At 43.1% G+C, this 25,374-nt stretch overlaps 1 protein-coding gene across 3 annotated transcripts in view; it reads left to right on the forward strand.

The window, feature by feature from the left end:
• DENND2B (DENN domain containing 2B) overlaps positions 1–25,374 on the forward strand; it is a 76,774-nt gene that overhangs the window by 18,229 nt on the left and 33,171 nt on the right. Inside the window, exons 3-10 of one of the 3 annotated variants that reach the window (XM_075711774.1) lie at positions 698–846; positions 4,130–4,342; positions 7,187–7,283; positions 8,224–8,268; positions 12,548–12,732; positions 13,376–13,485; positions 15,623–15,692; positions 24,937–25,014. In XM_075711774.1, the coding sequence (XP_075567889.1) occupies positions 698–846; positions 4,130–4,342; positions 7,187–7,283; positions 8,224–8,268; positions 12,548–12,732; positions 13,376–13,485; positions 15,623–15,692; positions 24,937–25,014 (947 nt within the window). Of the gene's footprint in view, positions 1–697; positions 847–4,129; positions 4,343–7,186; positions 7,284–8,223; positions 8,269–12,547; positions 12,733–13,375; positions 13,486–15,622; positions 15,693–24,936; positions 25,015–25,374 lie in introns of those variants that run through there. The other 2 variants (XM_075711777.1, XM_075711775.1) reach the window with 2 other exon arrangements.

Below are 25,374 nucleotides of genomic sequence, written 5' to 3' on the forward strand. Positions count from 1 at the left end.
TGGCAGGATGAGTTTCCTTCTGGGTGATATTAATTTTACATAAATTGAAATGAATAGCTGCTTAATTAGAAGGCACAATGTGTTTTAAAGAACACTTTGAGCATGCAGTATGGTTGGGGCAGAAATTCTTCCCTCATCTTTTCAATGTTCTCTCTTCGCACTGCTGAGCTGAAGCATTTATTCTTTCTTTGTCTTCTCTCAGCGGAAGAGAAAAGCGAAGGTAGCATCAAATAAAAGTCGTCTTATTGTGTGTAAGGGTGGTATGTTGAGAACAGTTATTTATTGCTATTCATTTCACCCTGTGAGTGGCTGCTATAGATTTATAAAATCTACTGATACACTTTAAAGTAGTCACGTGCCTGATCTTTTATATATCAATAAATTTTCCACAGCTGTGGATGCTCAGAAGCACGTCTTGTGAAATCTTTGCATTTTATTAAAAAAAAAAAAAAAGCCATAAAAAAACCCCTAAGAAACTTGTCGACCTCATAGCCAAGTTCTCTTCCAAATACTTCCAGCTGCAGCTAGAGGGATGAGTCATGCTGAAAGCAGAGGAGCTTTTCTAAAAGCCTTTCACTTGGTTCACATGATTTTTATATTTTTTTAACTTTACATTCCTGTCTGTTTTTCTTTTCTTAACAAAAAAAAAAAAAAAAAAAAAAAAAAACCAACAAAAAAAACCCCCAAAAACGTGAAGGCGAGTCACCCAAGGAAAACCCGTACGAGGATGTGGAGCTGAAAGGCCGTCATGCGGGCCGAAAATCCCACCAGCTCTCCGAGAATTCCCTAGATTCTTTGCACAGGATGTGGACGCCGCAGGACAGGAAATACACATCACCTCCCCAGGTAACAGCACCGGTCTTTCTGTGCTTGAAGCTCACTTAAAACTTTTGCAAGAAAATCAATCATGGCATAGGAGGAAGAGCAGCCGTACTGAATGAGAGAGGATCTCTGGAAAAAGAGTGTGATCAAATGCATAAATCGTTGCTGGGAATGCTCTTGTCAGCTGTAGCTCAGCTTCTCAGCGCTGTGCTGCAGAAGCTGATGGCTCTTTGTGCTGGCTACAGGCTGATGAGTTTAAGTAGAATCCTTGCACTAGTTGGCTGTGAGCTGAATCTGGCCCTAAATTATTTGTATGGCTGCACCTTTTCATGAATTGCCTCCGCATTTGCTGCTGGGCTTTTAGGAGGGGCAGGAGGGAAAAAGTCAGCTGCTTAAATCTTGCCCATGTATTGTTACTTGAGGCCTGTTGTGACTTTGCTCATGTCAAGTATGTAGCGTGGCATATTTTATTGTAAAATGGAGAATGCCAAGTATGCCCCCCCCAATACCTAAATTAATAATAAAATAAGCAGAAAAACCTGACTGTCTGCATTTAACAAAGCTGTATAAGTTGTGTTTACAGCATAAAGTAAAAGACTAGGAACTCTGCAGACTTTCCATTTTGTGGTGAATTTTCTAAAGCTGTCTGTTTTTTGTGAAAGCTATGAAATGCCAGGTTCCTTTGTTGTTTATGGGATCATTATGTTCATAAGAAAAAATACAAATTTCATCACATACTTAATTCTGAGATTCAAAATGCCTTTTAAAGGAACTTTGTTTTGCACTGAATCAACAGAAAATTTGCAGTTGAACAAAGGTGACAACAATTTACATTTTTGTCTTGTAAAGAAACCTAGAACAAAACTGAATATATTTTCTTTCACGTATTTTGTGTTCATGTAAGCATCATAGTCGAAGAGACAAAAGAAGTACCACCAGGATTCTTAATATGCACCTACCACATCATTTGTAAACCAGGAGTGTTTTCAGCACAGCTACTGAAAAGGGAACAAGTGGAAAGTAGTAATCAAGCAGAGTAAGGACAAACAGAAACTGCAGCCACGAAGATAACCTCATAGTGAGAGACATACTATGCATAACAATTATTTTTGGCTCTGTGCGTGTGTGTTGTGTAGCATCTAGAGGATCCAACAGGGTGTACCATTAGGGTAAGAACCGTGCAGGTCCATAGTAAGATACTGTCCACTGTTCTGTGTTTTACACAGGGTGACCAAAGAATATACAGATGAAAATGACTTCTGTAAAGCTGCTCAGTAAATAAGTACTCTCTGGTATCTTTGCAACAGGGCTATCTTTATTCTGGTAGCTTCTTTTTGAAATTCTGCCCGGACTTTCCTGCCAGGAGTCAGTCCTGCCATAATTGCACTGTCATTGTGCTGATGTATATAGCAAAGAGACACTAAGAGCAGGTCAGCTATGGGCCTGGGTAATTCTCCAATGACCAGAAATAGAAAAGTCTCAATTTCCTGAAGAATGGCAGCTTTGGCAACGATTTATCACCCAGTTTTTCCAGCATAACAACATAGCTGGATTAGCAACATAACTTTTCAGTCATGGATGATGATAAACAAGATGAGAGAGATCACAAGGTCAGCAGGCTTTCAACAATCATCTCCAAAAAGAATTCCTTTCATTAAAGTATAGACTGCTGCAGATTTTCCTGGCATGCTAATGTGTGGTAAGCAGAGACCTCAGAAATACTGGCTTGTGGTCATTTTGAATCCCACTGTGTCTTCTCCTTTCCCATTCGTTATTTTCATTTTTTGAAGTCATCAGATATAAAAAGAATGTTTTATTGATGGGATTGTATTTGTGATGCAAAACCCACACATACAGAAACACCTATGCTTAATCCCAGATAGTATGGTGCTGTAATAGGTAAGCCCTCCAAGTAGAACAAATGGGACATTTATTACTGTAGGTTTATAGCCCATAATACTGCTAATAGAATATTAGCAAATGCCAATTGACAGCTGTTTGACATAATAGTTCTTTTTTCTAAACGTGCTGGTTAAGCTTCTTACAGTGTTTGTGTTTGGGAGAAGGCAGGGACCAGCCTTGCCAGTCTGCCAATTAACCTTCCTGAGAGCTGGGCAGAGCTGCTTGAAGGACTGCTCCAAAAGAGCCCCATTTTTTTAAAGGTAGCTGTTACTTGGTGCTTAATCCTGTCAGTGAGATTTTCCCTTCCCCCTTGTTGTGGTTTAACCCCAGCCAGCAACTAAGCACCATGCAGCCGCTCACTCACTCCCCCTGCCCCGGTGGGGTGGGGGAGAGAATTGGAAGAGTAAGAGTGAGAAACCCTCCTGGGTTGAGATAAGAACTGTTTAATAATTGAAATGAAGTAAAATAGTAGTAGTAATAATAATAACAATATAATAATAATAATAATATACAAAGCAAGTGATGCATGATGCAATTGCTCACCACTGGCTGACCGATACCCAGCCAGTTCCCAAGCAGCGATCGCTGCTCCCTGGCCAACCCCCCCAGTTTATGTACTGAGCATGACGTCATATGGTGTGGAATAGCCCTTTGGGCAGTTTGGATCAACTCTTCTGGCTGTGCCCTCTCCCAGTTTCTTGTGCACCGGGCAGAGCATGGGAAGCTGAAAAGTCCTTGACTAGCATAAGCAGTACTTAGCAACAACTAAAACATCAGTGTGTTATCAGCATTCTTCTCCTACTAAATCCAAAACACAGCACTATGCCAGTTACTAGGAAGAAAATTTAACTCTACCCCAGTGAAAACCAGGACAGCTCTGCAATGTTTCATGTTTTAAAGGGAATTATTTGGGAAATAATAACTATATTATAGCTATAACCACTCCTCTGCACATTGGCAGATCTTAAAACACGTTAACACTATGGAAATACAGCAAGCTTGATTTTCTGCTTTCTTTCTCTAGGCTAAAATAGCAACTTCAATGTAATTGCTCTTGATTTTCACCACTGCAAGTGAAAGAGACGGATCAGGCCCATTGGGTCAGTGTTCTGATGTCAGCCAAGCCTTTAAGTTAGGTTTGAAGGCTCATAGAGTTGATGTGATGTGGGTGCATAGAAATGCACCAAAGCCAAAAGCAGTATTGTTTTCTCTGAACTTTAAAGTCTTAGATATTGACCCCTGTCTCTTTGTTTTGACCTTAAACCCTCTCTTCGCACGTATCCTGCAGAGCAGTGGCTCACCTGGCATGATGTCCTTGTGTAGCCACCCCTCGCTCACGAAGAGCTGCTTCTGCACTAAGTGTTGCTGAGGAGGGGAAGAGCTCAAGCTGTTCTTGTTCCTGCAGCTACCTTCGAAGCCCAGCAGCCAGTCTCTGCGCATCGGGAACTGGTCAGAAAGGAAGAGCCACCGCTTACCACGGTTGCCCAAGCGGCACAGCCACGATGACATGCTGCTGCTGGCTCAGCTTGGCATTCCCTCCCCTTCCAGCCTCAATGAGGACAGCCTGAGTACCACAAGTGAGCTGCTGTCTACACGGCGGGCCAGGAGGATCCCAAAGGTACTGGCAGGGTGATCAGGCTTATGCTGAGGATAGATCACCTGTCTGCAAGAGCTTGCAAATTTCTCTCCAGCCTTTAGCCATCACTGAAAGCTCTTTTTGTATCCTAAATGAAAATTGAGATCAAAACAGAAACAGTAACTCTCAGGAGCCAAGACATACTCCTTTTTTACATACAGCTGTACTGTGAAAATCCCTTCCCTAGAAGTGGGTAACTCGGCCCTGGTCCAAGAGTAGCAAACATCTGATTGCCATCTTTGCACAGAGCTGATTTTAAACCAATTCTCTTTTCCACGCTTTTCTCTAAGCTCTGCGGGCCAGGCCATTGCTGTGTACCTAACTTTATGATTTTGAATGGGTGATGGCCAAGCAAGTATTATTTACATCAAGCAGCAGCATCCGAACTGGGGTTTTTCCCCATCATTTTTTTACCGGTATTGGCCTAATGTGTTTCCCTTCATTTACTCACAACCTACCCCATCCTGATAACCCTGTTGTCTTGATGGATTTAAAATAAAAATTCATTTTCCATTTTTCAAGGCGCTTTCCAATTCAAAATGGGATGTGAAAAAACCCAAGCCACCAAACAACAAAAGAAAAACCCAACAAGCCTTTTCTAGTATAGTAGCAACAGAGGGGGGAAGAACTGCCAATATATTTATTTTTGGCTTGTGAACAAAGTTGATTTTTACTGTATATTCAGCTCTTTCCTGTTCTTATTAGAGAGCGTATTTTAAAGTACATGGCTGCAAATACTGTGAGTAGAGGGAGATCTGTCTATTAATCTGAAATTCTGTCTAAGCAGGAAACAAACAAAAAGGAAGCAAATAATCCTATGTCCTTAATATTTACTATATTTTTACTTTCTTGGAATATACTTTTTTACTGCACAAATTAGCATACATCTGTGAAGGAAGTTACAGAGTAACTTACAGAGTAGCTTACTACTTGGTTTTGAGTAAAACTTGGGAAATTTGGATTTTAGTTTTGTACCCAACTTTTTTTTTTTTTTTATTTAAGGGATAGACATTCTCCTTATATGAAATTATGTTTTCAGCATATGAATGTTCATAGTTTTGTCACCAATCTTGTGATAATTTCTATTTTTGACCACTCTAGCTCCTAGAATCTCAGGTTTTTATTGAGAAGAAGGTAGTTACTAGAGGGAAAAACTCGAACCTGAGAAACTCCTGTTCTGTACCACCCCCAGTGATGCTTTGTGACGCAATATGCAAATTCTTTAAACATCTGGGCTTTCCTCACCACCGTGAAGGTATTTCACCCTGGTGAAGTAGCTCAAGCATACAAAGTGCCAAGCAGCACAGCGAGGGGAGTGAAAAATCCCAGAAAGGCCCCTCACTCCTGGTTCTTGATCCCTAGTTCAGTGCTTATGTGCAGGAGTTTATGAGCCGGCGCACACGCTGGAGCTGGGCAGGATTTCATCCTGCTGGCTTTGCTGTGGTGCTGTGCAGATTCCCAGTGGGCAGAGCCAGGCACACGGCCACAGGCAGAGAAGTTCCAGCCTTGCTGGTGGGTTGCACATGGCTCAGTCAGCAAGTAGAGGCAAAATCCCTAATACCACTTCAAGCAGGAGAACAAGGAAGGATTTTAACACTTCAAATTGTCCGTTCTGGGCCAGACCCTGTTCCCCAGTTGGAGGGGTTGTATGAGTTTTTGTTCTGTCTGTGCTGTTACTGACCTTCCACTGTGTCTACGGTGAATTAGTTTCTCTCACTGAGTTTATTTCTCTCCTCAAGCTGAGGTAAAACAGCTTTTGCAAATTGTATTATAGTTCTATAAGTAATGCTGCTATGGAATGAAATTTATTATTCCTGACTCATAAAAACATTATGAAGATTAATTGATACATATTTATGACTCTCCAGAAGTTATAATGTTCTGTTTAGTTACAAATTCTTAGTAATCCCAACTTCTTGTTGAAGGCACAAAACACAAGTTATCTCATTAATATTTTCCATCGTCTCAGATTTTTTTGTATAGACAGTTATTATCTGCATTAGCCCTCCTGAGGGAAGTCATAGAGATGATTACCAGGAGTTAAAATTCTGGCTAGTGCTGGGTAAAGCCAGCTAAAGCCAGTACTAGTAGCCAACTTCAAAATACTTTTGTAGATAAGGATAAGATTGGAGACAGTAGGTACAGCACCTCTGCAGTAACATAGCCAACAGCAGGAGTTGGAAGGGGGAGGGAGAAGTTCATGTGGGCCAGATCCTCAGCTGATATGATATAGCTTCAAAGCAGCTGGTTCACTCTGTACCTGAAAAGGCTTTAAAAAGTTAGGGCCATCTCCTTCTGTGCTTATTTGAACACACTAAAATCTCAGTTCAGAGAGGTGCTAGCACACTTGTTACTTTTATATTCAAAATAAGAGTATGATCTTAAGGTCCATGAGAGTGTGGCAAAGCTGGATATGGCTAATGGAACACTGTTACTTAGACAATGCAAGTGAAGAGAGAAACAGTAACATAGAGAGGGAGGAACGAGGTGGTAGAGGATAACAGCTACCTTTGAATCCTCAGGCTCATTGTGCTTTTTTTACAAATGTCTATGTGATTTCTGAAAATGGGATTTAGGTTTCTGAGTTATTTAATTGTTTTTTAAAAATATATCCATAGGTAAAGGAGTGAGATTCAAAATAAGTGATTCAAACAAATGGGATTCAAAATAAGAGAGAGAAGAAATGCACTTTGAAATAATAAAGGCTTTGGGGGGTTCAGCTGGCCTGTCATCTGTGGTCAAATTCTTTGTTTGGATAGATTAGTTAAAAGCCTCATGGCAGAAAAATGTTTGGTCTTACTGATTCCTCATTTTCTTATTTTGCAGCTTGTCCAAAGAATTAATTCCATCTACAGTGCAAAAAGAGGAAAAAAACGATTGAAGAAACTTTCTATGTCGAATATAGAGACAGCATCCCTGCGAGGTATGACACAAGTTCAGTGAATCCATTTGAATGTTACAGGATTAACAGATTCCCTTCTTTCCTCCACATCTACCCTGGGCTCTACTTTGTTTAGAACTTTCTTCTATGAAAAATGATAGCTATGTGTCTGCAAGAGGAGAAAATGGGGATGAGCTAAAAATAACTGAGGTTCTCAGCATTGTCTGTCCTATTAATCCCATGATCAGCTAGACTTACCCAGCTTCTTCTTTAGTTCACTTTTTGAGTAATTTGCATCTGCAAGTTTTGTCCAAAATTCACAGGTTTGACCTTGTAATCGATTCATGCTTTTTCCTGGCATGTGAATGTAACACACACTGCACCTCAGACTGCTTCTGGAAAAGCAGGGGCCAAAGAGAAATTCAGGCCATGTTTGCAGTAGGAGTACAATAGAGCTTTAATGCGAGTACACCTCAGAAATACATCTTGTCATAAGGTTATTTTTATATGTTACTCTCACTCAGTTTGGTGAGTTCTGGTGACTGAAAATGTTGCCCAGACAGACAAAGCTCATAAGGCTTACTTTGACTTCTCAAATGCTGCGTAACTTTTTTTTCAAAAAAATTAAGGTTTGAAAAAGAAGTGGAAGGGTTAAAATCCATTTTCCAAATGGCACATTCACCTCTGTAGCTCAGCATAGATGGGGGTTCAGTGCAACCAGCTGCTGTAATGGAGAATGAATTTTGCACTTTCGTCAATGTGAAGCTCTTATTCTCAAGGAAAATTGAAACTTAATCTAAGGAAAACACAATCTAAGGAGTCATTCAAACTGTTTATTTCAAGATGCTTTAAAATTGAGGAGAGAGCATGTGTGGATTACAAGGCTCAGTGTGAGATATGACTTTTCCCAGTTTCACCACAGTAAACCAAGTTTATGTTTGCTTTGGTTTTGCGTTAACTGATCCCTGTATCTCCTCTGCAGATGAGAACAGCGAGAGTGAGAGTGACTCAGATGACAGGTTTAAAGGTAAGTGATCAGCCTTCATTAACTTGAAGTCAGCCACTGTCACAGACCTTATCAGGTCTGCTACTGCATGTTGTTCCTGTCCATGGCCTGTATTTTCCTTCCTGAACTACGCTAACTCCATTACTGCAGAGCTCACAGTTTCCAACATAGGAGCATGAATGTGGAAAGCAAGGATGAAATGAGCTGTGAGGATCTAACAAGGATTTGGCAACTGTGTCATATAATGAAGAACAGGACCTTTGATAGATTTGCTTTGTCAGCCACTTCACAGATGCTGATGTTTTCCAGACTGACTACTGGGCGCAAACTTAGAGGGATGAGATTGGATAAATATGCTCCCTTCTTATTCATACACTGCTTTAAGTGTTTACAGCTAGCTGCTGTTGGAGGCAAGATTCTGGGTCTGATCCAGTGTACCGATTCTTGTACTCTTTTATAGGTCTGCAGTCTCCAAATTGTAGAAATTCCTTTATCAGTGCACAGCACCTGCACAAACTCTACTTGAGCCAGGCCACTAAATTAGTCCCTCATTTTCAAGAGTCCTGATACACAGAGAGAACTATAAAAAAGTTGAAGGCAGCAACAATAGATTTTATTGCTGAAAACCTATCATGTTGTTAGTAAGTGAAGGGAAAAAATCCCAGGAGTGCAGAGCTGTGGTTATGAGATAAGGGGCAAGCATTCGTGTCTATCTACTGCAGATGTCACCTGCTTACTGTTCATGGAGGAAAACTTGCTGGAAAAAATTGTCTTAGGGAAACAGACTTGTTCTAGATAGGTGGTGGTAAGACCACCCAAAACAGGCTCTATGCAACATTGTACAGTCATGTGTGGAAAAAGACTCATTGCTCCTTTGTAGACAGGTACCAGCCTAAAAGCACATTCAGTTGTGTTTCTCTTTGTGTCAAAAAAATATAGGGGTTGCTTTTGCTCATAACCCATGAAACAAGACAGACAGGGCTTGGCCTCTCTCTTGTGCTTGGGAGGATATCTGGCCACTGTTGTAAGAGATAATAAAAAATGTTTCTACAAATACATTAACAACAAAAAGAGAGCCAAGGAGAATCTCCATCCTTTGTTGGATGTGGGGGAGAACATTGCCATCAAGGATGAGGAAAAGGCTGGGGTACTTAATGCCTTCTTTGCCTCAGTCTTTAATAGCCAGGCCAGTTATCCCCAGGGTATTCAGCCCCCTGAGCTGGAAGACAGGGACAGGGAACAGAATGAAGCTCCCATAATCCAGGAGGAAGCAGTTGACAGCCTGCTATGCCACCTAGACACTCACAAGACTATGGGGCCATATGGGATCCACCTGAGAGTACTGAGGGAGCTGGTGGAGGAGCTCACCAAACCACTCTCCATCATCTATCAGCAGTCCTGGTTGACAGGGGAGGTCCTTCTACAAGAAGGGCCGGAAGGAGGATCCGGGGAACTACAGGCCTGTCAGGGAAGATTGTGGAGTAGTTCATCTTGAGTACGCTCAACAGGCACGTGCAGGTCAACCAGGGGATCAGGCCCAGCCAACATGGGTTCATGAAAGGCAGGTCCTGCTTGACCAACCTGATCTCCTTCTATGACCTGGTGACCCACCTAGTGGATGAGGGAAAGGCTGTGGATATCATCTACCTGGACTTTAGCAAAGCCTTTGACACCATCTCCCACAGCATTCTCCTTAGGAAGCTGGTGGCTCATGGCCTAGGCAGGCGTAGACTTCGCTGGGTAAAAAACTGGCTGGATGGCCGAGCCCAGAGAGTTGTGTTGAATGGAGTTAAATCCAGTTGGTGACCGGTCACGAGCAGTGTTCCCCAGGGCTCAGTTTTGGGGCCAGTCTTGTTTAACATCTTTATCAACGATCTGGATGAGGGGATTGAGTGTGCCCTCAGTAAGTTTTCAGATGACACCAAATTGGGTGGGAGTGTCGATCTGCTCAAGGGAGGATGGCCCTGCAGAGGGATCTGGACAGGCTGGATCGATGGGCCGAGGCCAATTGTATGAGGTTCAACAACGCCAAGTGCCGGGTCCTGCACTTGGGTCACAACAACCCCATGCTATGCTACAGGCCTGGGGAAGAGTGGCTGGAAAGCTGCCTGGCTGAAAAGGACCTGGGGGTGTTGGTTGACAGCCGGCTGAACATGAGCCAGCAGTGTGCCCAGGTGGCCAAGAAGGCCAACAGCATCCTGGCTTGTATCAGGAATAGTGTAGCCAGCAGGAGCAGGGAAGTGATTGTCCCCCTGTACTCACCACTGTTGAGGCTGCACCTGGAATACTGTGTCCAGTTTTGGGCCCCTCAATACAAGAAAGACCTTGAGGTGCTGGAGCGTGTCCAGAGAAGGCCAATGAAGCTGGTGAAGGGTCTAGAGAGCAAGACTTATGAAGAGCGGCTGAGGGAACTGGGACTGTTTAGCCTAAAGAAGAGGAGGCTGAGGGGAGACCTTATCGCTCTCTACAACTACCTGAAAGGAGGTTGTAGTGAGGTGGGTGTTGGTCTCTTCTCCCAAGTAGTTAGCGATAGGACAAGAGGAAATGGGCTCAAGCTGCACCAGGGGAGGTTTAGATTGGATATTAGGAAAAATTTCTTCACTGAAAGGGCAGTCAAGCATTGGAACAGGCTGCCCAGAGAGGTGCTTGTGTCTCCATCCCTGGAGGTGTTCAAAACATGTGTAGACGTGGCACTTTGGGACATGGTTTATTAGGCATGGTGGTGTTGGGTTGATGGTTAGACTGATGATCTTAGAGGTCCTTTCCAATCTTAATGATTCCTAGTTTTATTTTCATTAAAAAATAATGCAGACACCAAGCCAGGAAACATGAAACTGCTACTCTACCCTTAATTGGTTTAGTGGTGGGCTTGGTAGTGTTAGGTTAATGGTTGGACTTGATGATCTTAAAGGTCTTTTCCAACCTAAACGATTCTGTGATTCTATGATTCTATATCCTGATTTCACTGGAAACTGGGAAACTTTTTCCCCCATTGCTGTAGAACAGAGGATCTTCATTCTGATGGCTCACTAACCGACTGCTCCTGCATGACCTTATTTTTACATTGGTGCTCTCAGGGCATCCTGAGCCAAAGATCCAGTTGTCATCTGTAGCATGACAGGATTCAGTGGGTCCCCATCTGTTGGGGTGGGGGAGTGTCTTTGGTTTCATCTCTGGCAAATATGAAGCACTGGTTGGCAGTGTGGGGCTATCTCAGGGCAGGACAAGGAAGATTATTTCTTGGGATTTAGCTTCCTTAGTTGTGCAGTCACACCAAGACCCAAGTGCTTTATCAAAATAATTTTTATTTTTTGTGTTATTGAACCAGTTTTATGATGGCTGGTCATCAAGGGGTTTCCCTTTCTTTCTGTCAATTAATTACTACTGTGATCAAGTGCTTGTGACATCTTATTTCCCTACCACAAGGGACAGTCTGCCTTTTGCAAATTGTGGGCAGTGTGAGTGAATATAGCCTTAAGGAATTGACATGTGCTGCTAATAGTTCATTTGCCATTGCACAGAGATCCTGGTGTGAAGAGGTGGGGAAGAGCATGCAGGAAGCTGGTTTTACTTAGCTGTTTTCACTTATTGGTCTACCAGAACTGGTAATAATGTTACTGACTAGTCCGCCATAGACATCTAGTGACAAGTCACTGGATCAAGGCATATCTTTGAAGCAGGACTGGACCTGACCATGAATCCAAGATTGCCCCTCAGTTGAATTGGCACAAGCAAAACAATCCCACAGGAGTCGATTTGCACCTCTTTCCTTTCCTTCCCCCTTCCCTGGAGATCATTCCATGGCTTGTATGGACTATGCCTGTGCTGTAGAAGAGGAGAAAATACACCTTCAGTGGTTTATAAAGCTGTGCTACATAGGGACGGGTCACAGAATTGTTTTTCACCAATGTAAGCCAGGTCCAAGTCAGGCCTGAGATGTCACCCTTGAGGCCCTAGTGCATTTGCACACCCACATAAGGGTTTATAATCTAGTTTTATGTGTGAAGGAAAAGCAAACTTTTGGCAGGGTAACAGTTATGAACTGCAAATTATTTCAGTGACTTAATGTTGCATCACTTCAGTACTTGGCGAGAGTTTTGATTTATGGGTGCAATTAGTGAGGGAGACTATAGTATGAAGGTTTGCTTTTGAAAGGCGAACATGCTTGGAATAATACACTGGCAGATTGAAAGTCCTTTGTGAATGGCTGTGGCTTACACATACACATTACAGTCCCAGGTAATGATCTGTCTCTTTTTTTTTCCCTGTCTTTTTTTTTTTTTTTTTTTTTTAATGCTAGCTCATACCCAGCGTCTAGTACACATCCAGTCAATGCTGAAGAGAGCTCCAAGTTATCGAACCCTGGAACTGGAGCTGATTGAATGGCAGGAACGGGAGTTATTTGAGTATTTTGTGGTAGTGTCACTGAAAAAGAAGCCTTCTAAAAACACTTACCTCCCAGAAGTGACATATCAGTTTCCCAAGGTAAAAGAAAAATTCTTACATACAGTTCATTCTAAGATCAATAAAGTGAATAAGTGGGAAATTTAATAGAAATCTATTTTTTAAATGGAGTTAATCATTCAGCTTTTGTAATTTTTCCAAAGCAATCTGTTACAAAGCAAAGGATGTAGAGAAGGTGGCTGAAAGCTTTCCCTGTTTACAAGTATATCTTTTCCAGTGCTGGAGAGTTTGGCCTGATGGTAGGTGCTTTAAAGACTGTGTTTAAATTCAGTTTCTAAATGTTTCATTTCTAACTCCTTTTGGCTATATTAGGATTTGTTCCAAAACTCACTGAAGTCAATGGAAAGACTTTTGCTGATCTATGGCATTTCTCTTGTGCTCTTGCAGCAGAAAGGAATTTGAGTTAGGAATTTAAGTGGCCGTTGTGCAACAAGAGAGTTTCAGGCAATTTAAAAAAAAAAATTAAAAAACCCAGCAGTGATTATTTCTATTGTACTAGCATCTATAAGCCTGTCCTGGTCATGCCTCATTCTGCCAAGCACAAATAAAGAACAAGCTGATGAGCCCTTGCTCTTCAGCGATCATTAGTAACCCCCGCTCCTGAGAGGTGCTCTGAAGCTGGCACTAACAGTAACTGACTGAACCTCAATTTTCTTCCCCGCAGCTAGAAAGACCAACCAAGCAAATGCGTGAAGCAGAGGAGCGTCTCAAGGCTATCCCTCAATTCTGCTTTCCTGATGCCAAGGACTGGCTCCCTGTCTCCGAATACAACAGGTAAACCCTCTGGTGCTCCTCTGCTGCACAGTGCTGATGGAGTGCATCTGGAGCAGCCACTGGCTTGCCAATGCCCAATTAAGGAAGTAGCAGTTTGAGTCTTGGCCATTTCAGGCTCGAGCAGCTGTATTTAATTTTTTTTTTTTTTTTCCAAGTTCTGTATTATTTTTCTTCCCTGTTCTGCCTGGCTCACAGGCCTGTGTGGCCAAGGGGAAGAGGTTTGAAGGTTCCTCTCAGTGCTAAACTCAAAAGCATAAATGGAAGTATTTAAAATAAATCTTACAAAGGACAGGGCCCTGCCCACCACCTGCCCTAGTCATTTACCCCAGAATGCTTGTGTAACATTGCAGGACACCTCTTCATTTGACTCAAAGCAATGCTGTTCTGAGAACTTTTTTGGACCCAAGCTCTGTGCCAGCAGAGGAGCCCTATCTTCCTGTACTCGGAGATGAATGACTACAGGAGAAGGGCAAGGGAAGGGAGAGCCAGGCTTGCATTTTCTTTTTCATTCAAAAGAAACCTCAGAAAATGTATCTTTTTTTTTTTTTTTTTCCCCTGCATTGATGTATCAGAACCTGTTGATCTGAAGGTGTAGAAGTAGTAGAATAAGCAGAAGGGGTAGAATCATAGAATGATTTCGGTTGGAAGGGACCTTTAAAGGTCATCTAGTCCAACTCCTCTGCAGTGAGCAGGGACATCTTCAACTACAGCAGCTTACTCAGAGCCCCGTCCAACCTGACCTTGAATGTTTCCAGGGATGGGGCATCTACAGCCTCTCTGGGCAACCTGGTCCAGTGTTTCACCACCCTCATTGTAAAACATTTCTTTCTTATATCTAGTCTGAATCTACCCTCTTTCAGTTTAAAACCATTGCCTCTTGTCCTATCACTACAGGCCCTACTAAAAAGTCTGTCCCCATCTTTCCTGTAAACCCCCTTTAAGTATTGAAAGGTCACAATAAGGTCTCTCCGGAGCCTTCTCTTCTCCAGGCTGAACAATCCCAACTCTCCCAGCCTGTTCTCATAGGTGTTCCATCCCTCTGATCATTTTTGTGGCCCTCCTCTGGACCTGCTCCAACAGGTCCATGGCTTTCTGGTACTGAGGGCTCCAGAGCTGGATGCAACACTCCAGGTGGGGTCTCCCCATATTCCCCTAGAATATGAGATGGCTTTTTAAGATGCATGGTCTGAGATGTGTGTAAATGAAGTAAAACCTGTTCAGAGTGTGCCTAGAGGGACTTTCAATGATGAAAAGGAACTAGCATTCACCTGCAGGAATTACTGTAGCCAACAATATGTATGGAACCTTTTATTGGCTTATGTATGGCACATGCAACATAACCATGTTGTATTCTGTGTTGCTTGGCTGTATTATTCAGTATGTGGAAGCACCTGAATAGTGACTTATTGAAAATACTGCAAGAGAAGTGGACAACTGTGTGGGCAACATTGGTATGAGAAGCACACAGCCCTGCCTACACAGCATTTCACCTCTGCTGCTGCTACTCTCCTAGAGACCTTTCAACAGCCCATGTCTGTGAAACAAGATACCCCTCCCATATACAGCTATAATTCTATAAACCCTGGCATTCTGGCACAAAGAAGTGTTTTATATAATGCCATTTAAAACTTGCAAAACAGTCAGGAATGTTTCTCAGTCCAGGCACAAATTCACAGACCCATCCCTTTATCTGTGCTGTAATTACAGTTGTTTCTGGATTAGAAAATGATTTCTCTACTCTTAGAGAATGTCTAAGGTTCTCCCTTTAAGAACAAAGCACAGTCCAAAGACAGGATCTAACAAAAAGGTAAGGGAGATATGGCATTTGAATACGGCCCTCAAAATCTGATTCTTGTGTTCCTTCTGCATTACAAAGGCACTGCCATGTCATTGAAATTCAGCACCCATCTCTTCTTATAACAAGATAGCTAGGTTGTCCACAACCGTGCAGATATTTTTGCTCTACTGCTGATGGAGTTTATCCATAGAGTATGTCCAGATGATGGGCAGAGGGAGAGAAGACCCTCCAGTGGGTAGAATCTCTCACTGGATAAGGCAGTATCCATTTCTAAATGATCTACCTTGTAGCTATGCTGTAGTTCTGATAGTAAGATCTGGGCAATTTATTTTCTCCTAGTGAGACCTTCTCTTTCATGCTGACTGGGGAAGATGGGAGCCGGCGGTTTGGTTATTGCAGGAGGCTGTTGGTAAGTACATCAACTTCACCTCAAAACGTAGAATTCTGTTAAACGATATCTCAAAACTGTAGTCTGAACTTTGAGGGTGTCTCACATGGTTTTAAAAGAAAATGGAGTTACTCACTCTGAAATTTGGAAATGTAAGGAGCTCAAGTAAAATAAGAATTTGTAATGGCTGTCTCAATCAAATAGATCCCAAGTCTTGTAGGAAATTCATAAGAATGTGGAAAGTTTCTTGTGTGAGGAATTACTTTTTAAATTCTTTGTATTACATGCTTTCAAGCAGAATCAGAAATACTACAACACTGCAAACAAAGGCAAATGTGGTATTTCTAAACATTTGTGAGCAACATTTATCTCTTGGACAGCTGCTTGCATCTCCAAAGTACTCTGCCAGCACTGCCAAGTCAGCCTGCAGCAGGTCTGTGATGTAGGTAAATAAGCCACCCTGTCGAGTAGGAGGGCAACAATAGTGAAGAGCAGGCCACCATCACCATTTGCTCAGGACCATGCAATAAGCTGATGCCAGTGCCAGGAAGTCTAGGTTCTCAGGCTCCTTTTCAGTCCTCATGACCAGCGGTGGTCAACTGGTGGCGTGGAGACCGGACTCAGCTGACCAGTTTTGTCTTATCACCTGGAAAATCACTGGTTACCTGATAAATTGAGAGCCAGGCAGCGTGTGTATGTGTCGGGGTGGGAGGAGGGGCAGGGAGGAAACAGCACAAAGGCTTGCAAAGTGTATTGAGGCAGCTGAAGCACAGAGCAACCAGGGATTTTGCTGTCCACCCTGCAGGTCTGTCTGGGTAGCAGCAAAGCATACAGCAGTACCAGCCTGTGTTCATCACCTCTCCGATAGGTTTGGAGCCAGCTGAGAATGACTAGACAGGGAGCCATGGCTGCTGTGCTGTTCACATGACAGTTGCCTACACTTGGTTGGAGAACTTACATGGATATTGGATGCTGCAGGAGCATTTTGTGTACTCTCTGTGTAAAATGAACGTCTGCAGCAGCATTGCAAACTTGTAAATAGGTACCCCCTATCTAAGAGAAAAGGACACTCGCTTTCCCCCTCCTTTCCTCTCTGGCATGATTTCCCATCTTTCCAAGCAGGGAGCACCGGCCTTCATTAGCTTTCAGTGGCTTCCAGTAGACAGAGCAACTCGCTGTCATTAGAACAGCACCCTCCATCCTGCATGCTGCCTGTACCTGACCCTGCTCTAACCCTGCTCTTTGTCTATGGCAAAGCTCCTTGTCGTGCAGGCAGCAGATGCTCTGTCTGGGAGGTATTGCTGTGTGTGGTTCCTCTATTTGTAAGAAGTTTCGTTTAAACTAACATAACAGAAAACTTGTTTATCAATTCTGTGGGCGGTATTTGCCATAGGTAGCATCACAGACTCGCTTACTCTGTATAACACAGTGTGTAAGTGTGGGCCACAACAAGGTTTATATGTGGAAAGGAAATGTCAATGAAGGCTTGTGTTGCAGTAAATCTAGGGCTGGTCAGGGGGTGATTCAGAGATAAACAAGTGGAGCACCTAGAAGGTATCTTTGCTGGTGTAAATAAGCATAACAAGATGTAGTGCAGCAGTACAATTCAATTACTTTTTATATGATGGCATTTAAAAGGATAAGAAGGTATATTTGGAAAAAAATAACAAAACCTCAGAAAATGTTCACTAGAATTAAATTATGGAATGTTTCCATTCTAGCAGGTAAAGGTGGTTTAAGACTTGTATTTCTGGGAACGATAGCAAGTTTGGAATCATGCACAGAGCTTACATTTGTGAAATGCAAAACAGTTGATCCTGGACCAGGCTGAGACTGAAGTAACGACCCACAATAAAAAAGATGTATACACAGAAATGTTGAATTAGTTTGTCAATGAAGGATTAATGTAGGCATTTTTTACTCACTTAAGGCTCAGTGAAATCTACCCTACGTTAAAGGCAACATAAAAATAGAGCATAAGAATAGAGCACTGACTTTCAGCTGGTACAGAAGATAGGTTAGCATAGTAAGAAATACCAGGAACAGAATTAAATCAATATTACACACTTTTATATAAATGGTGTTTTGAGACAACATTGGAGATTGTTTTTATCCTCCGCTGGCTATGGCAAAAATCAATCAGCCAGATAGTAAAAAATGGAAAAATAAGTACTGTTTCGCTAAATCTATCTAATAATTATAAAGTCAGTTATAAAGCTGATCTGCTGCTGCCCTGAGAGATCACTTGATTCAGGATGTTTCATCTGGTTCCAAAACCTGACATGCAGAAGCTGACGTGTCTCATCTCACTGGTACAGCCTACCCAGCAGAGGAAAGTGGAGTGATACCAATGTACTTTACCAGCTTGTCCCTTTCTGGGGCAAATCCTGCCATGCCTTCTGAGAACAAAACTTGCACAGTCTGGGGCTTAGGAAGAAAGAGGAAGCCGCAGAGAAACATCTCAGCATTTGTCTCTCTGGGGAAATGGCAAAAGTAGCAGAGACCTGCTGTTATTTGGATCCTGCAACCTCTTTCTGTTCTGCTGGGAGAAATGGTGGAATTGGAGTTGTTACCTGAAGTGGCTTCTCCATAGGGTTCAGCTGTGCTCACAAAGTGTAACAATTTCTTGTCCCCTGCAAATGTTGGTGCATGGATGGAACAGCCTCACTGATGTGTTCCTCAATGTGATATTTCTATTTACAGTCACGTGCACACTTTCTTCTTTTATATATGCAAATACAGCGTTTGTACAGGCAACAAGGAGCAGGTAAATTTTGCAGGCACTGTTTATATGCCAGAGGCTTGGGCTCTGAAGCAGATTTTTGTGCTTGGGTGTCCAATTTCCTGAGAAGTTTCCAAAAGCTTCAGTCAGGGTGGCTCTGTTGTCCAGGAGTGCACAGCATCTCCTCCGATTAGTCCCATTCCTGACCCACAGGTTCTGTCAAATGCAATAACCATAATTAGAGAACTACATGCAGGTTTTGGCAAGAGAAAGGTGGGGCCATACCGTGTAACATAGAAACATAAGAAAACCCTAAAATCATTACAAACTGCTCTGCTTCAAGACAAGCCAGCTGCTGTGAGGCTAATTCCTTAGAAAATATTCCCCAGCTGTCCTGGTGAGCCATGCTCTTGTAATGCACAGCGAGAGGTGTCCCACGCGTTCTAGAGCACTTGGCAGTCGGCGGCCGCAGGCTCCACAGCTGCATGGGCCAGCCAGCCTGATCCTGTGAGGGCGGCTATCTGTGTCTTCTGTGGAGGTTGGTGTTACCATTCCTCTGTTTATGAAACAGTTACTTTTTGTCAGTCTTGCTCTCCTTTGGCATGTTGTGATATGAACAAACCGCTCCACTTTTTCTTTTCTGCCTTCGGACTTCAGATTATTCCAGATGCTTTTTTTTGGGGGGTGTGCTAAAACCCTGCCAAAACTACCTCAAGGGATACAGTGACAATTATGTTCTGTTTGTACTACAAATCCTGTACAGTATCCCCTTTAAATGTATTTATATTGTCTTGTTTCATTTTGGAACAGGATTAGAATGGAATGTAACCTACTGTACCACAGCAAACAATCTGCACTTCCATAGATAGCATGAAGTTTTCCAGTTACATCTTGATACCTCCAAGGCAATCGTGTAACAGCTTTCCTAGTGACTTGATGTGAGAAGTATGCATCTTCATATAAAAGAAAACGGGCCAATATGTAGTAGAGATATTAACTCTCATTTTACTCTCTCATTAACTCTCTCATTTTACTAATTGCCTTGATTTAATATGTTAAAAAATTGCTTTCCAGAGGGTGTGACTGAAGTGTTAGCTCTTCTCTATCTGTCCAGCTCCATAGGCTTGTGCCCAGTAAGAGCACAGTGGATATACAAGGATCACAGTGGTGAAAGCAGGGACCTTCTCAGCAGGTTTCTGCTGACAGAGCCTCAGCTGCAAGAACCACCAGTACTGGAAAATCTGCAAAACTTTCTGTACTGGGAGGCCATGAACGGTCTCTGAGCCCAGAAGAAAGGGTGTAGACAACTCGAGAGACACCAGGCCTATATCCTTTGGGAGATGCTTGGATCCAGGGCAGCTCCTTGGCAGCCTGGGCTGCCAGTGGCCTTATGGCTGGCATCTGCAGCTGTGCCAGACCCTGTCCCCAGGGACAGTCATGGCATGTAAGCTGCTGTTTTATGGGATCTTCACAAGCATCTTAGGCTTTACTGCCATGGGACTTGCTGCAGATGCTGAGGGGTGCTAGTGCTAGCTAGTGGGGCAGTAGTGGAGTATAAGATACTGCATCCTCAAAGCAATGTCCTGCAGTTTGTTGCCAAAGCTGGCAGATGGTTCATGGGAACAGCAGGAGACACATTTCTATCATATAGGGCAGACTTGTGAGAAGACCCAGTTCTCAGAGCAGAAAGCCTGACAATGTCAGGATTTCTTGGCTGGTAACTTTGTACTTGCAGAAATAATACAAAAACTTGCAGAGTCTGTTTCACCCTATCCTATCTCTCTCTTCCCTTTCACATAAAAAATGCTCCTCCATCACTTTTCTAGGCTAAGATGAGCCAGCCCCAGGAGTCAGTGGAGGAGTGGATGCCTGAACATGAAGTGTGTACATTAAAACATGACAAACAGTCATTAGGTGGGACTAGTTCATCCTGCATTTGCTGGGGCAGGAGAGGGGAATTCATTACACTGTGAAAGCAACTTTTGTGGGATGCAGGATAATGATTGTGAAACTGAAAAAAGCTCACTGGAAAACCTTTTCTTCCCCTTGCCTTATTCCCTCCATCCTGCCCTCCCCCAAGCACCTTTGACAGCCCTGTGCACATTGGGTGCTCTGGCATTAAAAGTTCATGTTTCACATATAACAAGAAGACTTTAAGACAAGTTTTTGGATTTAAGACACCCACAGTTTTCTCATGGTCTGAATTTGGATTGCCCCTAACAAGGAATCAAGAGCTGCCCCAGAAGCTGGCTTGTGACTGACGTATTCATTTTAGACTCTCAACATTTTAATTGTTCTGATTCCTGACACCATTAAGGAACATCTCTGTTTCTGGATATATTGGCTTGCTGGTGAGGCTAGGGCTTGTGTGGCCATGAGGCTGTGACTGCGATCTGATCTGACACAATAGCCTGATTTCTGCAAACCTACTTTTCTGTCTCTGTATTTGTAGGTCTGTCGTTCTTTAAGTTAAGCCAGCAACAAAACAGCAGACTTCCCAAGAAGGAGCCTTGCTGGGTTTTCAGTATGTCTCTCTCTTTCTGAAACTTCCAAGCCTCATCTAGTATATGCAGAAAAATGTTCATGGGAGGCATGTCCTCTATCTTCTTGATGTCATCCATTCAATCTACACACCCCATCACCTTGTGTGTGGCTCTAATACAACGGAGCAGGAGAAATGTGCTGGGAAGTTATTCAGGAATACCATGTTTCCCTGTTTTAAGCTTTGGATTGAATCTGCGTCTTTCACTGTTCCAAGATCAAGACAGTCCTAGAGCCAGGTAGGATTAAAATAGTGTCCTTTTTGCTCTCCTGCAGAGGGGAGTAAACATTACACAATGTGTGTGTGAAAATGGCATTTGCTTGTCATTTAGAGTGAAACATTTTTAAGTACTATCTCTGTTATATAATCATTGCTTCAATTACAGCTAATTGCAATTGAAGCATCTACAGTTCTGGTCTTAAAGGCAAGCCCAGGGTGTTAGAGGCTTACGCAGAGCTAACGCATGTGCTTTGCAAAGGCTGCTTCCTTCAGACAGCTCTGCTGCTGCTGTGCACTTGTGATGGTCCTTTTTCACCTGGCCTTGGGGTGGCCCTTACTGCTTCCTCCAGTTTTCCTAATAATGCTCTCTGGAGAGTTATTTAGAAGATTGCAGGCAAGATGTCCTGTCTCATTTTGGGGAGGAAGGAGCACAGCCTTTCTGGAGTCTTCAGGTTGTTGCTAGCCTGTTTCTTGCTGCACTCCTGCTTCTTTGAGATGGCAGGTAGGACTATGGTGCATGTTTCTCTTTCTTGCTGTTTGGTAGGTCTGGTTTTGCTGCCTTTCCTCTCCACACAGTGTATCTTCAGGTAGATGGGGCAGGCTGGGAGGAGAAGTGCAAGAGGAAAACTGTTGTGTTTGGTCCCCACTGCTTTGGTTCCTTTGATGTCAACATGCTGGGACTAGCATTCCCCAGTTATTTCTGGGGCTGTGAAACCAGGAGCTTTCCTGACACCCCACAGCCTCCCCAGTATCTTAAAAAACTCAAACCATTGAGTTATGTGTCTGAATGGCTGGTGAGTATGCACACTGCAGGGACAGCCTGCCTTGCTTTGAAAGCAGGTGCGTGCAGTGTGTGAGACACTCAGTGCTGTGCCAGACTGGGAGGAGATCTCTGAAGGCTCCTCTAGATTTCAAGTGCATGGGCAGGGAGGTGTGATTTGAAAGAGAAAAATGGCAGGCTTATATTTTGGAGCAAAAGCCTCCTGTTTCTCCTGCCAAAGCAGGTTTTGGAGTGGCCTTTAGTCAGTAAATTTCAGCTTAAACTCACTATAAAAAAGACTGTCCTGAGGCACTTGTGGACCAGCCCTGATGCAGATCTCAGCTCTTCCATCTCGTAGCCAAGTTCTTGTCAGTTTATGTTCATCCTCTTGGGAAACTGTCTCGTTATCAACAAAAATCATTAGCATTTTCATTCGTAATACTGGACTAAGGCTGAAAATATCCTGGGCTCCATGAAAACAAATTGAAAACAAATCAAAACAAAAACATCATCCCCTCCATCCCTCTTCTTCCAGGAGTGCAGTGCATCAAGGCAGAGTCACTCAGATGCGTCTCAGCTGTGCTACTTTACCATACAGCTTCCCTGAACTGGACCTACTCATCATGTGGAAGGGTGAGCCTTGGAGGACATGGCTCCAAGACTTTGTATCTACTTTGTAGACCACAGCCTGCAACTTGGAAGCACTCTCTTCTGGGAAGAGAGGAGGTTAAACCAGTACTGTTGGCCAGACCCCATGCCCAAGTCTCCCCTAGTGAAGAGAGATGAGACCAGGCAGAGAAGGGAAGAGTGTCATGTCACATATGATGTTTTTCTGGGAAAGAAGCAAAGTAAAGTACAATGAGCAGGTGGTTTAGCTCCATTGTTGAGGTGTAAACTAATGGCTGAGAGGGGAGGTTATGTGAAGAGTTGCCAGCATTAGAAATTTGAGAAGTCCTGCCTCTCAGAATGGCTCTGCCTGAGGCTTTTGCTTGCTGCTTCTTACAGATGATTTGTACGCATCTGGGAGGCTGTGCTGTTTGCAAGAAAAAGTCTCTGAAATAACAGAAAAGGATGTCCTATACGATGAGTGCAAGGAGAGAAGAATCCCAGCTCTCAGAGACATGTAGCCTTTAAGACGTTTGAAAGCAATGATATTTCATAAAGGAGAATCTTTGAGTAAGCGCTAAGCAGTTATTGTTTCTGGTCTTATAGATGACCCAGGAATGTGATGTTTTTACTGGCACTCAGTGAGACAATTCTTGGTTGGGAGCTATCCAAGGCTCCTGGCATGGCTTCGGCATTCCTGCAGATTTGACACAATGATTTTAACCAAAATCCCACATGCTTGATATAATCACTCAGTGCCTTTAGACAGGGTTTTATACCTAATATGGACAAAAAAGGGCTCTGCTTTTTCTGAGATGTGACGTGTAGTGAGCAGGTTTGGATCCAGAAATAGACTCATCTGTATTCACTTAGCTTTGGTATTTTTTGTGGTCTTTATTATAACAGGCAGGCACCTGCTGACTGTTCAAGTCTAGATTGCAATATTCAGATTTAAGAAGCACAGGTACCCCTCAGTTTCTCTTGACTGACATCTGTCAGTCACAATGTCTAACACACCACAGGGAAGTTAATCACTGTATCAGCAGAGCCTAATGATGAGACGAAGATAAAAGTATACTGGCTACCTATGTGGATACAGAGGAGATGATTAGCCACTTTGGCTGAATGTATAAGTGGGCAGAAGCTGATGGAAGTAGTGACTGAGCTCCTTTATCACAGAGCTGTTATTAACGGAGGTGATTCTGTCACTGCTGCATATCAATACCGTACAGCTGTGCAGAGAGGCTAAGTGATGCCAAGTGATTCTTTTACAGCCACTTTGCACTCCATGCGGCGCAAGCACGGCTGACTCCACGAGATGCAAGGAAGTAGGCAGCCTCACCTATTGTCTCGGACCTCACTTTCAGCTTTTTGCTGCTGGGGTACTGGGGTTTGATCTGGTGAAAATCAGCTGCAACTACACAAAACTGGAATGCTGCATTGCAGCGTATTAAAAATACCATGGGAAGCTCCTACGCATGGATGTCAGTGGCATCTGTGCGCATTGTACACATTCAGGACGCAGGCAGACCAGCTCTTTGCTCTAAGGACCTTGCCAGTGAGGATGGCTTTTCTAAAGTGCTCAGTGTTGGCCTAATTCTACTTCTTTTCCAGTAAATAAGCTGGATCCAGCAAGTGTTTGTACCCTTCTTTCACGCACAGTGCTGATGAGCCTTTCCCTGCAGTGGTATAGGCAGGGTTGCAGAGTCCAGTATGCTGAGGGAATACACGTCAGTCATGCCAATTTAAACCATTTGCTTCTCTAGGAAATATCTTCAATAGGATGGTTATAGAGGATGCCCTTTAACAGGGGTTTTGGCGGGGTGGAGTGGATTTGCATCATTGATTCATACTTACCACTGTTTAAGTTATTTAAGAGTTTCTTCTTTTTATCATGCATTAATCTGAGGAAGTTAATGATTTAGCTCATACAGCTTGCCTTTGTTTAGGTCTGTGAGCTTGCTTTCTGTACGTTGCGCTCTCTTTGAACATCATGGAGTGAGTGAGGAACTAAAGCCATCATAACTTCCCTTAGTGTTGTAGTTGTCATCTCCCAGCGCATGGCCCCAGGGTGGTCCCCACTCCTCCTCATGCCACAGCAGGAGCAGAGGACAATGATAGCACAGGCTTGAGTTACAGTCATAGTTAAATGTGCTTTTATGGCTGCAGGCTGGAGTGATACTGGAATACAGCTCCAATGTGCTGTGATTTCCAAAGTGGATAAGCAGTATTTATGCTTTTTAGTTTCCTGTCTTGTGGAAGAAATACGATGCTTTTCCAAGAGTAGCTATTTTGATGGAGAAACGGATAGTGAAAGATGTCACATGATGGCCAACTGTGTGATCAGAGGGAGAAGTGTATTTCCTTATGACTCCAAATTAGTATGTAATTTCAATCTGCTTTTTACTGTTATCAGCCAAGTGGAAAAGGCCCACGCCTACCTGAAGTTTATTGTGTCATCAGCCGGCTGGGATGCTTTGACTTATTTTCCAAGGTAAGAAGATTTTTTTTTTCAATGTTGCTTTTTAATTAGATTGTTTACTGAGACGCATCTGCAGTGATGAACCAGACAAGAAGAATTTCTTCCTTTGATGGGAGATAACTGTATTTTACAGTTGCTGTTTTGGCTATTCCATCCCTATTATTAGGTTCATCAAAGAATGTCTTATTACTTCTGTGACTGAGGCAGAACTTGATTCAAAAAACATCTGGGTGTCTGTATGGTCTGGCTGACTTAAGTTTTTTCCATTGTTTTCTAAAGCCGTTCTGTGCTGAGCTGTAATTCTTGGCATCCACAGTTTGAATGATGGGCCAGTACCGCTTTTATTCCAATACCTTGTGGAATGATGAGGTT

Source organism: Pelecanus crispus, chromosome 6 (assembly GCF_030463565.1).
Source record: "Pelecanus crispus isolate bPelCri1 chromosome 6, bPelCri1.pri, whole genome shotgun sequence".
NCBI classification, from domain to species: domain Eukaryota; kingdom Metazoa; phylum Chordata; class Aves; order Pelecaniformes; family Pelecanidae; genus Pelecanus; species Pelecanus crispus.